At 33.4% G+C, this 15,778-nt stretch overlaps 2 protein-coding genes across 3 annotated transcripts; one reads left to right on the top strand and one right to left on the bottom strand.

Moving 5' to 3' along the window:
* The first annotated feature begins 4,687 nt into the window (after positions 1 to 4,687).
* On the top strand, positions 4,688 to 14,491 carry LOC117217252 (DNA-directed RNA polymerases I, II, and III subunit RPABC1). Of its 2 annotated transcripts, XM_033464727.1 has the most exons (3): positions 4,688 to 5,151; positions 5,227 to 5,557; positions 14,481 to 14,491. In XM_033464727.1, exons 1-2 carry the CDS (start codon positions 4,850 to 4,852, stop codon positions 5,555 to 5,557), a joined length of 633 nt encoding a protein of 210 aa, XP_033320618.1. In that variant the 5' UTR covers positions 4,688 to 4,849; the 3' UTR covers positions 14,481 to 14,491. The 2 variants fall into 2 exon arrangements, with proteins under 2 accessions (XP_033320618.1, XP_033320617.1); XM_033464726.1 differs by lacking the exon at positions 14,481 to 14,491 and having other exon boundaries at positions 5,227 to 6,269.
* LOC117217251 (protein enhancer of sevenless 2B) lies at positions 6,861 to 11,168 on the bottom strand. Its single transcript, XM_033464725.1, has 6 exons — positions 10,386 to 11,168; positions 9,310 to 9,407; positions 9,100 to 9,219; positions 8,852 to 9,017; positions 8,595 to 8,768; positions 6,861 to 8,514 (listed from the first exon to the last, which is right to left on the bottom strand). The coding sequence occupies exons 1-5, from the start codon at positions 10,461 to 10,463 to the stop codon at positions 8,595 to 8,597; spliced, it is 636 nt and encodes a 211-aa protein (XP_033320616.1). The 5' UTR covers positions 10,464 to 11,168; the 3' UTR covers positions 6,861 to 8,514.
* Positions 14,492 to 15,778: the final 1,287 nt, after the last annotated feature.

Here is a 15,778-nt window from a genome sequence, read left to right as displayed (position 1 = left end):
CGTGCTTCGTTTTAATTGTCGACTCGAATGGACCGCCGTTTCGAGACACGTCGAACAAATTTCCTGCATCGAAGCGGGTCTCTATAGTAATATACGCGTATATTTTATAGTAGATCTAACAAGCGTTCTGTCCGTTCGTATTCCTTTCGTTCATTGCATGCGACGAAAATTCGTTTCTCGCCAACTAATCTCTAAGGCACATTAGATTTCCTTTCGACAGCAGGCTCATAGAGGAAAGTTTTTCGAACGAATCCTTTGGCGTCTCAGTTTTCCCTATCGTTGTTCGTTTGTCCGACCGTCGCCATATCGATTCGTCGTTGAAATAGTTGGATGCTTCGATCGTAAAGGGAAGCTTTTAGATCAGAGGAAGGTAAATAACACCGATATTTAAGAGGAAAAGAAACAAAAAAAATGATGAAAAGTAAGAAAGCTTAAGGAAGAACAGAATAAACAGAGGAAAGAAGAGAGCGAAAGAAACGACTGAGAGGATGAGTATGATATGGTGCGCAAGCGAGGAAGAAGAAGAAGAAGAAGAAGAAGAAGATGAGGAAGGGAAGAGAAAGTAAAAAGAATGGGAAAAGAGCGTTGTGCTGATTTTATCGTCGTTTCACGCTGTCCTTCCGTTTTGCTCATTCTCCTTGATTTGTCCGTTTATCATAGCACAATGTCGGATCAGTATAACGTCCTGCTCAATAACGACTGACATAAAAACCAATTATGATGATTAATTGTATATACGTATTCTTATCGTGACTAACGAGGTGTAACGCGAATGAATGAATTCCCGAATTTTAAACTGAAATTTCGATTTTATCGAACGCGCCGTGCGACTCGTGGCCGCAAATTAACGAATAATTGAGCGAGAGATGGCGAGAGAACGAAACTGAAAAGAACAAAAATAAGAACAACGTATGGTAAATTGTTTAATCGTCGAGAGTTCTCTCCGAACAGTATTATAATTATTAAAAAGAGAGAAAAAAGAAGAAGGAAGACGTTAAGAAGAAGAAAAGGAATAAAGAGAAAAGCGGAAAGAAGAAATGACGAGCGTAGAGAAACTGACTCCGAAATCATCGTTGGTCACTGTCTACATTCTGCATGATTACGGTGGATGGGTGAACGAATCGCCGGACTGGTCACAAAATAAATATGGTAAATCGTAATTGCGCGACTAACGCGTATCACGTTTCATTCTTCGTAATTCGAAACCCGGCAATCACGTTCATGTTTTATATTATCGGTACGATACGAGTACACCATTTTGTCAGACTGCATCGTTCCAGGCGTGTTTCAAAATCATAAAGGAACAAGAGAAAAACGTAAAAAAAGAAAAAAAAAAAAGAAAAGGAGACAACTCGTGGGAACGATCGAGAAAGCGACAGCCATGCGAGATTACGAAGAAGAGCGAAAGAAACGATAGGATACGATCTTTCTTTTCTTCGTGACGTCGCGTCCAGTCCGCGTTTCTCGTTCGTTTATTTCGTAAAAAATAAAGAAACAAATAGATAAAAAAAAAGAGAAAAAAAAGAAAAGAGAGAAGAGTCACACGCTGAGAAACGGCTGGTACGGTGTTGATCTTATCGTTGTCACCTTTCAAAATTAGTAGCCAAACGAGAAAAAAGAAAAAGATAGAAAGATGAAAATATACGAGAGAAATCGATAAATCGAAGATGAGGTTTTTTCATTTCGATTCGGGATTTTGTTTGGAAATGTGAAGAAGAAAAAAGAAAGACGAAGAAGAAAGAAAAGCGAGCGATCATCTTGCGGAACGCGACGTATTTATTTTTCACGATATTATCGAGAAAAAAAAGAGAAGAACAAATCGAGCGGCGATTTTGAAGTGTAAGATATAACAAATGAATGGGCAGAGGGGAATGTTTCGTTCTTCAGCTAGTCTTTAAGTTTCTGTGTTCTTTGCCAGTGGCCAATAGTTGAAGGCAGGAGAAAAAGTACAATGAAAATGAGGATAATTTAGATTTAGTTGATACGAGATCATAAGAGGATAATTTAAAGAGTATAAATACTTCGATATGAATAATCAAATTTGCCCAACAGCTATTGGCTGTAATTTTACACAGCGTAACTCGCCCCCCATATACATCAAATTTCATCAGGGTAATTAATCGAGCTAACAAAATCTACATCTATAATTCCTGTTACTCTAATACAGATTCGATTAAGTTTGTCCTAATTATAATCTTAATCGAGAAACTTTGATTTGTTATGACACGATCGAAAGAGAATCTCTATTTTATCGATTTGTTTTTTCTACTCTTAAACCGCAGATTTATCGTGCAAGTATCGTAGGAGTCTTTAATAAGTATCTAACGTTAAGTGAAAATGTCTTAAAATGTAAATGGGATTGTTAAGTTTTATCTCTTCCAGAATTCCAAGTCGTTAATGATAAATACCGTTTTATATTTACAAGCGAGTCTCATCAACCTTCTGTTTATTCCATGTGTTTCACTATACTTATCTATAGAAAAATCGTATATAGCGAATCGTACAAACTACGTATGCGAACACTATGGGGGAATTTTGATAAGGTAAATTAAATTAAACTCGAAACGATTTTATTTGAGGAATAAAATAAAATATGTATACGTATATATGAGAATAATATAGATAAGAAAAGTCTGCCCTGTAACTTCAAAATCGCAACATTGTCGGGAGAAAAAGATAAGGTACCTATTTTAAATTTCAAAGTACACACCTAAGGATCTAATTTTTATTGTTTTAGTGCGTTTACTATGTAATATTATTATAAGTACAAAAAAACGTTTCTCTATGTAGTTTAAGATATGTAATAAGTTGAAACAAGAAAGGAATATATCTATCAGAGAATCACGAGTGTTGATTATTTTAAAAACAAAAAAAGAAAAAAAAGAACAAGTGCAGTATAAAGTGAAATCGAATGAATAGTTGATTTATGTTATTACTCAGCGACTCCCTAATGCATAATGCACCATTTGATGTATATTTGATGAATAAGAGATTCTTGAATCAAAAAAGAAAATGATAATTTTTCCAAGTTTTCTATATCATCCCCTGTATATATGTTGTGGCCCAGTTGTTTATCAAGATACATCGTCCCTTCAGTAAGTTAATTAAATACAAATTTGACTTTACGCAGACATAACTGTCGTCTTCATATTCTTGCACAGTTGAATTATTACTGTGCATGAAATTATACACGTATTATAATTTATAAAGTCAACAATATCAAGATTGGTAATAAATCAAACCAAGTTTTGTAACCACATTTTACAAAATTGCAAGTCATCCTACTCGATGCAAAATTATAAAATTGTAAAAGAGAAATTTATAATTTATAGTCCGTAAATAGTCAATTTAGAAATATTATTAATTAGTCAATTATTGTGCAGATGTGCCATTACGTCCTAGTTTATCTATTGCGTTCCAAACTACTCTAAATAAAATTTTAGTAACTTATTCTTACGTTCAATTTAATCTTTCAACTACTATATAAAAACGTGTTGGCGATCGCAGCCAATTAGCTCGTATTATTCGTTATATAATTAATAACTATGTCACGCATACGTGACTCTAATGATAGCTCTGATGAATGATATAATTAGTAATTATATATCGAAAAATACAATGTCAGGTCTTACCACATGAAAGTGCGCATGATCCGCGTTCCCATCCACATCCTTCGTTTACGCAATAATATACTGATTTTATACTTAAAAGACTGAACAAATTCTGCTTTTGATATAAGTTTACAAAACCCTCCGGTCTTTTCGTAAAACAAGCAGCAAAAGTAGATTTTAGGAAAACCGACGTGAGAAACTAAGTATAAAGGTAAAAGTTAGATTAAATCCTACATTATATGCAAAACTATATCATAGCTCTATATGAAACGATATTTCGTACTTACATCAATATTTTACGCTATCATTAGTACGAAAAAGTAGAATAATTAATAGTTAAAGGATATATAAAGAACATATCTAAAAATGTGAAACGCGTTTCATTAAGAATTATATTATTTATCCACATTATGCTACTATCTACTAAACATCATCCATAATTATGCATGCACTTAATTACTACTACTCATATTTAGATACTAAAGCATAGATTAACACTCCTATATATTTTATACATTACACATATATATGTTTTAACAGTATTAACCAATGTTCTCCTATTAAGTACTCCTACATATATTAAAGACACTTATTAATTTTTAGAGAAGATCTACCTAATTCGGAATTTATAATTTAACCTATTTTGTAAAAATCTGAAGGTTCTCATGAGCCCTATCTATATACAAATATCTGCAATGATTTTTTCAAAACCTTGAATATCTTCTATGTACTTAGGCATCTTGAAATACTTGGTATATCCCTTTTCATCAATACTGTTGAGATGTCTGAAACAAACTTAAATTTAAATTAATTCAAACGAGATTAAAAACATTTTCATTGAGCCCAACTACCAGAAGTTTATTGTTAGGAATCTTATAATCCTATCTATCATAAATCTAAATGTTTCTTTTAAACCTTTCCATAGGTACCTTTTCCTATGTGTTTTCTAGAAAGAGTATAATAGATATATGTAAATTGTATTATATGTAAATATCAACATATAAAGAAAATATAAAATAATATGTACTTACATAAACTGCGTTTTGAAATGTAAAGCTTGCATTTTCTTAATACGCATGCGTACGTTGTTCACGCGGTATAAATATGTGAGGTTATTTGTATCAACAGAAATACAATCGTTTGCAAAGTTTTTCGTTTGTTAAATAGCAACGAACGAAAGAAAAGTTTGGAGTATTTAAGTAATTTTTGCTTAGAGTTAGTTCTAATTTTTTCGAAAAATGGATGACGAAGCTGAAACATACAAATTATGGCGTATAAGAAAAACGGTAATGCAATTGTGTCACGATCGAGGTTATCTAGTCACACAAGATGAATTGGATCAAACTTTGGAACAATTTAAAGAACAATTCGGGGACAAACCAAGTGAAAAAAGACCAGCACGCAGCGATCTTATAGTTTTGGTTGCTCATAATGATGATCCGACAGATCAACTTTTTGTATTTTTCCCAGATGAACCAAAAATTGGTATCAAAACTATTAAAACCTACTGTCAACGTATGCAGGAAGAGAAAATTCACAGGTAACTTGATAATTGTGTAATAATTTATAGAATTGAGACGTAATAATTTTGAGTTTCTGTCTTGCTTTTCCACAGGGCTATTATTGTTGTACAACAAGGAATGACACCATCGGCAAAACAATCGTTGGTGGACATGGCACCAAAATATATATTAGAACAATTTTTAGAATCTGAATTGCTTATTAATATCACAGAACATGAACTGGTACCTGAACATATTGTACTTACACCAGACGAAAAAGAAGAATTACTTACCAGGTACAAACTAAAAGAAAATCAATTAATGCGTATACAAGCTGGTGATCCAGTGGCACGTTACTTTGGTTTAAAACGTGGTCAAGTTGTAAAAATTATTAGGCCTTCGGAAACTGCTGGCAGATATATTTCTTACAGACTTGTATGTTGATATATTGTGCATTATTTTAAGAGTAAACTAGACTATGTAATTTTTATAATTACTATGTAAGATAAAGAAAAAATAAGATCTTGTTAAAATATACTTCATTAAATTTTAAAAGAAGATAAAAGTCCATATCTGTCACATGATACTTTATTATACTTTAGTTGCATTTCATAATTACATAATTGGTGGTTATCTACTAACTATACATCAGGCAGTTAATAATGCTTGGCATTAATTTTGCAACAATACATTTTCTTCATATTGTAAATTTATCTTAATTGGCTTATTAGCCGTAAAAAAAAAAGGTATAAGCAGTGTAATTTTATACATCTTTAACAGTAACGAATAAAATCAAATTCAACAAAATAAACTTTGTTCAAACATATTTTTTATTACATTTCATTATTATACATTTCTTGGTCCAAATGTGTCATGGTATACCGTTGTCATAAGACAACTCAATTCCAAATTCATTTAAGCAATTGTACACATATAGTTTCAAAGCAATATTTATAACAACTATATTTGTATATTGCTTTATTTGTTGCTGTCTTAAAGACTTTGTTTTAACATTTAATATATGGTAATTAAAAGAACAAATATAGATCACACATGTCAATAAAGTAATTGCAATAAAAAACTGAAACAGTAAGGATAATAAATTGTGCACAACGAATATTTGTAACAATAAATTCCTTTTAAGTACAGAAGGCAAGTGAATCTAATGTTATATGCTTATAATCTAAGCTACTCACTTTAAGAAGCCCTTGACAAGATTCAACTATACTATATTTATACTCTCAGTAACATTAACCATAAAGTTAGAATAAAGTACATAAATTTGCGTTTTAAACATTTCAAACTTAAATAATATAATTAATCGCTATGTTTCTCCAAATTTAAACTTTATAAAAAGTGAACATTAGTATATTATTTGTATCCTGTTACAAATTTTCAATTTCAATAATATAAGAGTCACTTTTCTCCAGGAACTATATAAAATATAGTAACTAATTTAAAAAACTATTAATAATAAAAAAATGTTTCGATATATTAGTGGAACACAATTTAACAACAAACATGTTTTTTCTTTTCATTTTTCATAATAAGAAAACTTATTCCTTTTAGTATTTGCTTTCTTTTTTCACTTATTTTGAATATAGTGCATGCATAAGCATATAAGATTACTTATTTATATGATATTTTGCAAAGCAGTTAGATGAGCTAAAATATCACTTTAGTCATATAAAGTTGTAATTTTAAAAAATAATTATGGTAGATGGGCATAAGTAAATAATGCATGCAAGAGTAATTAATATAATATATTGTTATCAATAAAATGTAAACATAACGAATAATAATAATTACATAATAAGACTACAGATCTTTATTGTTTACACGGAAATAAGAAAGCAACATTGTCGAAATAATTAGATAAAAAGAAGTATTTAAAAAATATACACGAACTTTCACTCTTTTAAAATTAATAGATTTTGAAACAAAAACGTTATACATACCATTCGCTCAAAAGTCAAGTCTATCTCGCACGGCCGATTTTATATTAATCGTATATACGTATATCGCTTTTTGGCATGTTAGTGAAATGCATTACGGAACATAAATTTTCGTTGCGAAGACAGTAAATAATGCGGAATCAAATGAATTTCTCATGCAAAAATTTATACATTTATTCTAATTCTCTACGTTCTTTCCATTATTAATATTTCTTAAATTACAAAGGATAAATCAGTCGTTGTGTTTGAGTCTCAATATGAATACGTATGTACGACGTTTGTGTAAAAAAACTTGTGTTCTCGTTCCCTTTTCTTCATCATAAAATCTCCAAAAGAGAAAACACAATATCTCAAGAAACTATGTTTCATAGCATAGTTGACAATGGTAAAAATCAAATTTCCCAATCATTTGCATTCGATTGGAAAAAATTAAAAGGCAAAACAGCTAACTTTGGCTGCTACTATTCTTTTGCTAATACTTCAGAAAATTTACTTCGAAAGATGCAAGAATGATTATTTCACATACAGTCTGAATAATACAAGTCTATATATGATACACAGCAAGTATATCTGATGTCATGATATCAGATGTATCTTAACCGCTGGAAGAATACTCTCTTCCCCAAACATTTGTAAAAATATTCACAACATAGAGGCAAAATGGTGTGCATTTTATGCCAAATGGCGACGCGTTTTAATGCTATATCTATATAAAGTTCTCGTATCTCGTATATGGATAGCTTACTTAGGCTCTTTATCACCAAGGTCCCCGTTTCTCGAACAACAAATTCGTATTAAAAAATACAATGTTTATACCAGCCCGCTTATAAACCTGTTTTTCGAAACAATAGGCATTTTCCTCTGTAATATGATCGATATTTGTCATCACTGATGTATATAGTTAATGTTATATATTTTCATACACATACTCCATCAATGGACTACCAAGATATACGAAACACCATTTAAAATTTCATTTTTCATATATAAATACTGTAAATTTACTTCCACATCTATTTTCTACTAGAGTATTCACAAAAATGAAATTTAAGGTAATCAAACCAGGTGCCTATTGTATAACACAATTGTCTATCAGAAACGTTGGCTAGTAGTATCAGTCCCAGTGAAAAATTTTCTTTATAGACCCAATAACAAAAAAAGACATGCTACCCTGTTATATGCTATATCAGGAACTCTACATTTGTTTATATAAATTACTAGACACTGAGAATGTTTTTCAGTGAGACCAATAAAAAGTATTAGCAATAATATCGAGTCCATTTAAACAACTCTACGTCTAGACCACCAATACATCCTGGTAGCCCATTCGATAGGCGGAGTTTGCAAAATGTTGTTGATTAGTTCTGCAGTAAGTCTGATCCTGTACGTGATAGTGGTGGGATAATGCGGCCGATGCCTTTGGCCTCTGTGTGCACAACATGAGGCCTAGAATAAATTATTCCCTTTTAACAAAATTTACAAAAGAACAATAAAAATAACTAATTAGAAATCCAAATAATATTTACCTAGGAGTGATACGGAGTAACATATGTAGAAGGAAACAGGCCTCGTCTGTTACCAATTTCTCCATGCCACCAGTGTTGGTCTGTACGATCAGTAACAGTTATTACATCACCTCGTTTGAATTCAAGTTCACCAGGTTCTTGAGGTTGAAAGTCATATAATGCTTGGACTAAACACTGAAACAATGTGCATTCTTATATTGCAAAATCAACATCTCTATGTTACTTAATAGTTTAATTGTTATATAAGAGATAATTACTTCTTCTGGCACCATATCCCTTAATTTAACATCTTGTGAACGAGATACAGATGCTGTACGATGATATTCCACTAATTCATTAAGACTGTTAAACTTGACCACCCAGAGGAAGAATTTACCTTGAGCATCTCTTAATACTTTGAAATGTTGAACACCATCTGAACATCTACAAAAAATTATTAAGTAGTTATTCAAGTAATTACTTTATATCACCATATCAACATTTTTCTTAAGAACATTTTACTAACTTTACAGACAAGGAGAAATCACCAGGAGAACTTTCACTGATTCTAATAAGAAAGGCGCCTTCATGTTTGTTCATTAGTAATCTTTCTGCATCTGCTCTGGTTATCCTTCCATAGTACCAGCTGAATAAAGCAAATAAGATATAAGATACAGTTAGATTTCTCCAAAGAATGCATTAATATCTAATAAAAGAAATTTATAAGGACACTCACTCATGATTTTTCATCTCTATGTAATTACTTGGAATGAGTCCTTCTCTGGAGTCTAATTCAGCTCTGTACCAATTCATGTCATCCTCCATATTTAAGATCTGTAAAAAGATCATTACAGGTATGCCCGATTTGTTACAAATACCATTTCTTAATAAAATATTTCCACATGCAGAAAATATTAAAAGATCTAATTATGACATACATTTATTTTTTACTTCAATTATAATCTTTAGTTTCAATAAAAAGTATAAGAACCAAAATTATTACAATTAATTTCATGAAATCTTGGACATAAATTAATGAATACTTAATAATCTGAAAATCATTCTATCTATACAACAAATGTATTCTAAAAATTGTAGATAACATGAAAAAGTAATTTATACATGTAATGTTCAAATGACAGCTTTTGGTGTGAATCATCAGATAAATAAGAAGAAAGAATTTATTATCAGAGGAATATAAACTTGTAAATTGTCTGTCACACATTTTGAAATAAGCATACAAAAGAAGACTTTATATTAAATATCTCATCAAATATGCTAAGTAGTTAATAACAAAGGTAAAACGGTTTTTTTAAAACTAATAATAAAAGAAAGCGAGACACTAGACTATCAAAGTAGTTTTAAAACAGTCCATTTTTTATAAAAGGTTGAATACATGGGCAAAGTTTCTTTTTTTTCTTTATATTATATTTTCATTTTAATTTCTTTGATACAAGCTTTTATATTTTAATCGTCGGTAATCCTAGTATTAGCATATAAAATACATGCATTATCGTAAATATCCTTATGGAGATAAAGCATCCTATAATCAAGATAAAATATAAACAGGTTCCTTTTTAGAACCAATAAAAAGAGAAAGTAAGGCAATAGCAGTTATTAATATATAAAATGCATGAATTATCGTAAATATCCTTAAGCGGCGCACTATATCCAATCGGAACGAAAGCAGTTCGGAAAGTTCGGGATCGGTAAGCTCTCTCTAATAAAAACCAGCAATACAAAGTTATCTCCCAGCATTCTCATCGTTTCCATATATGTAATTGTTAGATAATCTGATTAACGGATACGAACCTTTAGAATTTGGCTTCTGCGAAAACTAAGCTCATCCTCAGCCGTCGCCGTGAAATCGTGCTTTGCTATCGCCTCCATTCTTCTTCCTCGTCCCTCGAGAATAAGATTGAAAGAGAGGGAAAAAGAGAGGCAGTGCTATATCTAGTCCTCAAAGGCAATACCAAAATCAGCCTTTGTCTGTTAATGGGGAAAAAGGAACTGAAGATAGATGTTTAGCGTTTTGTATGAATTTTATTCTTTTCTTTTCAATGAAAGACAAACTCGTTCGTTATGGTTGGGTGTCTATCCGTCGAAAGACACGTAATGCCCACGATACAACGCGCACACACACCGACCACTTGTGCTTTTTTTCTGTCCGTGCGATTTTTTGAATTAGTCCTTCGTTAGACCACCCCGATTAATGCCACGTTGAACCATACATATTACACGCGATTACGATGGTTTTCATGTATACCGGTTTATTTTCAGTCACTTGTACGTTGAACTGTCAAAACTTAAAATACGATCATCCACTCTCACGGCTGTCCATCGCTCGTCTTATCAGACATTACACTCGACTCTCCCACTGATCCGCTCACTGTGTTTCGGTTCAACAATGCGCACTGACCACTGCGCACCCTGACGTCTGAATTCTCTCGTCCAAATATACAAATGTCAGGTCAATCTATCCGGATACCGATCGAATAATTACGAGTCGGAGATTCGAGTTAAACGACCCGTCCACGATCGTCGCGAGATTTTGTATGCCATAGAAAGACGTGTACGATTCTTCGAAACGAAAAGCCTAGCGTACTACTTTTCTGTGGCGCAGGCGCGCGCATGCGCGCTTCCATAATGCTGCGTCGACTGCTCCACCACCATTTTATACTTTATGAGATCGTCAGAATACATACCCATGTTATGACTTTGCAAAGGTGTTTTACATTTTACGTACCATTTTCGTCTTTTTACCGATATATTTTTATCCTTTCATTTTTCAATTAGAACTAGATTAGATGTTGTTCGTATAATTTTGTCCCACGATAGGAATACGAATGAATAGTTACAATCTGAAAAAGGGTAATATGCGATATATCAACATGAAATGTTTTTAAATAATGATATATGTGTACGTTTGAAAATAATTTCCGTTCTTAATATTGTTGGAGATTTTTCAGGAACAATATGACTTTTCACGGATATTATCATAGGAACAGAGAGGATGACGAGTATTGAGGTATTGCGCATTTTCCATTTTCCGTCATTTCCTGCTCTATACAGCAAATTGCGATTGAATAATGGACATCGAGCATCTAATAATTGCTGAATAAAACCTGTATTTTTCGCACAATTACTGTACCTATTATACCGTGCTCGTATCACGTATGCAGTTTCAGAGGTAGAAAAGAAAAGTAAAAATCGATTCTACTATTCAAATGACTATCAGTAATCGAATACTAAAAACATGCAGTAAAATTCTCTTAATAAGGATTTATTCGTATCGCCAAAGTGAAGTTCACAATAGATTAAATGTTCATAATATATAAATATGATATATATATATACATATTAATAAAAAAAGAAGAGGAGTAAAAAATGTCGTAATTGTAATGCTTTTGTTAACATAGTTCAAACGTTTGCATACAAACTGATATTTGTTAGAAACAGAGCATCGGTCGTGCAATGAATAAACATTTCGCGGCGTGATCGTTATTGTCGAATGATCACGTGAATTATAAACAATCGTACAGTGAAAGCAGGCTAGATCAGTTTGGCCAATGTTAAAAATTTCTTTACTGTTATAGATGAAACGTACTGGTAGAAAAATGATAACCCAGTGATCGGATTACGTTGTACGGGAAGTAATTTGGTATTTTTGACAGAGAATCAACACACCGAAAGTTAGCATTTGGCTTATAGAGCATATATGTACCTCTAGCTACATTTTCACTTTATCTACAATCAATCGTTTCAAGCAACGGATCAATGCATCCAACTATTGTTAGCTTCGCAGACTGCGCGTTCGTTTTGAAAGTATGTAAACACCATATTCTCCAAGACTATTCGATCAGTTCGATTGCTTATTAGAGTAGAAGTGATTAATGCGAGGAACAATTTGTTTAAATTAACTATATTGATCAATAATTTCTTACTATATATAGATGTTATTAAGTGGTTTAATAAAGCGTACGTTATTAACGTTATAAAAGAAGTGTTATGAAGGTCTCTATCGCAAAGCGTTCTCGTTGCCTTGGTTTCTTTTTTAGCAAGACCACAAAAGAAATTATTTAAAAAAGAATAATAAATCATGTCAAAGATTATGAACATTTCAAATTATGAAATCATCAGAAAAATTTCACAACGGTTTATAAAATCTTTGGACGACATTTGTAAATAAAAGGTAAGCAAGTAATAAAGCTTTTATTGTCGAAATGAAGCTGGTCAGTGTAACCGGGTTAAAAATTCCTGTGAGTTCTTGTCATCGTGTTTGAGAGCGGCTCGTCACGCGAACGATGTCGGCTCGCCACTGTATACCAAACTCTTATGTAAGGCTCGTCATGCGAATACATTTGTTTATTTGGGTTATTGCTTAGTTGTTTGTAGGGGCCGATGTTTTTAGGAAAGCAACACGAGATCCATGCGCAACGATACACACGATTGTGCGCGTTAGCGCGGAAATTGAATTACCTTTGTGCGACTGCAGCGATGAAAGCGAGGCCGGATTGTACCATCTTGCAAACGGTCTTCCAATTAAACGTAGCTACGAAGTACAATTTACACGTCAAAGGATCTCGATGGTAACGTTCCCATTGGTTTTGTTCCAAATGGGATGCTTCATTGATCATATATTGCTCGTTTAAAAAATTGGAAGCATCTGATGATTGTCAGTAATTAATCAAGGATTAACGGCTGATACATATTATCAATGAGATATTAATAATTTAAGAAGTAATTGAGAAGCACGATGTAACACATGTACTGAAGGGGTTAATCTTTATTTCTTCCTTTTTTCTTCATTTTAGTACAGTAAAGAAAGGATATTCGCTTTCAATCACAAATACGTTGATCGAGATTAATTTGGAGGGATTAGTTCGTTAACTAACGGAGCGACGAGATGATGGGAGTTTAAGAGTCCCATTAGGATGTTCTCTGAAAACTTGTTTGCAATTTAAAGTAAGTCAGCGTTTGGTCGGAGGAAAGAATCGTGGGTGGAAAGAAAAACTTTGTGGCCAGGGGATGAAAAGACGGCTGGCATAAAATTATATTTGTTCAGTCGAATCTTGGACGAAACGGGTTGTAGGACCGTGATCAGAATTTTTATGGAAAGGCAGTGCCGAATTCATGAATACGCGCGCGTTCGCTTCCTGTTCAAGATTTACGGGCATCACAAATGCACGCTTCCGCCCACATTCAATGAAAGTTTCCAAGACATTCGCACGCCATTTAATGAAGCTCTAACTCTAGCCTTCATTTCCAATAACAAACGTGATTCCGTGTTGCTCGTTTCTTTGATAATGCGCTCTCCTGCAAAGTAAAGTAGGAAAGTTCAAAAGATCAAATGTCGAACGGCGTATTAAAGAGAATTTATGTAAATTCAAAGTAAGAAACATAACGTAGTTAATTGCGTTATATTACCGGCATAGTAATTATTTGAATTTAAAGTAGCGATTTTTGTGATATAAAATGTCACGTCGAATTAAAATCCCGCACAGGAAAGGTTTCGATTGCGGGAAATATAAACTGCACACGCGTTAAAATCCAGTTAATCGAATTTAAATGATATTCAGCCTTTATTAAGGTTTCCCGTGACTTCGCACATACCTTTAACACTGCCGTTTTCATTATCATAAGCGTTACGTTATTGCAATTTTACCAAGACCGACACTGTTACACAGGTGAGACAGTCATTAACAGGGAGCAATTAAGTTAACTGTGTGCAAAATGTTGTCATTGAATTTTAATGATCTCATTATCTGTTATTGGCTGTTATGATCTCAATACATACAGGAAAAGCCTTGTAAAATTGACTATTAACTAACTAAGTAAATATAGGGCTTTGGAAGATCGGCAAACAAATTTTTGATTCCATTTGGAAATTTTATTTCAGTCATACTGTTCAATATTTCACCAAGAGCAGTGGTTCTTAAAATTACCGGATTAACCTTGAACCCAAAATCGTCCGCAATATCCCGGCTGATCCTCGAAGAATACAAGCCGCAAACAAGAGAACGAAAGGTATTAGGAGAAGAAAAGGAGTGTTCGAAAACAAGGTTAAAGACAAGCACGGTAAAAAAGGGGGATAGAGAAATGGAATGAAAGAAGAAACGTAAGAAGAGATGAAAAATAAGTGAAAAAAATGAGGAGTAAGAAGAGGGCTCTGCTCGTGTCTGAGGGCGACCCTCGGTGAAAATGCAATTTCGGTTCTTGTCTGGAGACGACGTAGCTACCATGGCTCATCTTCCTGGCGTCCGTACCTCCTTCAACATTGTTGAAGGCACAGCCTCTCGTGCACACAGAAGTTCTTCTCTCTGGCATGTTCCAGGAGATGAAAGGCTCCCGTGGCTATCAAAGGGAAAGGGAAGAGAGGTAAAGGCCCCACCCGACAATGGCCCTGAGCTCCAAGGTTTTCAAGCTCGACGTCCAGGCCTCGGAGGACCAGTCGTGCGATTTCAACCGGCCTGTCAACTTATTCCCATTTCATCCGATTTGGATAAATATCACGATTGTTTCGATTTTCCAATCATCTAGAATTTTCTCAAACAAATTTGAAAATACCAGAAAATTCAAGTTTCCGCATATTATAAAGCTAATCGTTTAGAGTCTAGCAGATTCCACGGGGAATTTTCTATGTGTCTAGGAAATGGAGGAAAAACGTCAGCGTATTACTCACAGAGAGAAGCGTTTCCTCTTTTAACCGATTACGAAACGAAGAAAGAAGGCGGTTCTAAATTTACATTGGTTCATTTTGCATCCTCGTCGACGAGGTGAACGCGCTCTTCGACCAGCGACATCTCGCCAGAGAGCCATCTTCGGCGACGAGAGAACTGGAACAAGGTGTACGATGAATTTTCTACGAGATGTTTGAGAGCACTGCCAATGATTCAGCGTTTCTGACCGATTGCCACGAGAGTGAGAGGGAGAGTATCGATAATGCACGTGCCTCATTTTACATTGTTGCATATCTTGATGGAGAACATTCAAAGTTTCATACTGCCTTCTTGGAAATCAATAAGATTAGGTAGTGAGCACTTTGAGGTCTCCTTAAATAACAAACTCATTTCATCTATTTAATGCTATTAGATATAAATGATTATATGATATCTTATTAATTCCAGTTGGTAATATTCTTAAAAATAAAGTAAAGGATTAGGAAGAAGTTTATGGAACCCAGTCACATACTCGATAGCGTAGCT

The sequence above is a fragment of the Bombus bifarius genome, unplaced genomic scaffold (genome assembly GCF_011952205.1).
Source record: "Bombus bifarius isolate JDL3187 unplaced genomic scaffold, Bbif_JDL3187 scf7180000007975, whole genome shotgun sequence".
In the NCBI taxonomy this organism is placed as follows: domain Eukaryota; kingdom Metazoa; phylum Arthropoda; class Insecta; order Hymenoptera; family Apidae; genus Bombus; species Bombus bifarius.
This window is presented reverse-complemented; position numbering and strand designations above follow the sequence as displayed.

Bases quoted from the DNA above. Each gene is read 5' to 3' on its own strand.
- LOC117217252 (XM_033464727.1), top strand. From the start codon at position 4,850: ATGGATGACGAAGCTGAAACATACAAATTATGGCGTATAAGAAAAACG. The intron at 5,152-5,226 runs GTAACTTGATAA...GCTTTTCCACAG, and splicing joins CAGGAAGAGAAAATTCACAG to GGCTATTATTGTTGTACAAC.
- LOC117217251 (XM_033464725.1), bottom strand. From the start codon at position 10,463: ATGGAGGCGATAGCAAAGCACGATTTCACGGCGACGGCTGAGGATGAG. The intron at 9,408-10,385 runs GTTCGTATCCGT...ATCTTTTTACAG, and splicing joins GCAGAAGCCAAATTCTAAAG to ATCTTAAATATGGAGGATGA. The intron at 9,018-9,099 runs GTTAGTAAAATG...AATTTTTTGTAG, and splicing joins GATTTCTCCTTGTCTGTAAA to ATGTTCAGATGGTGTTCAAC.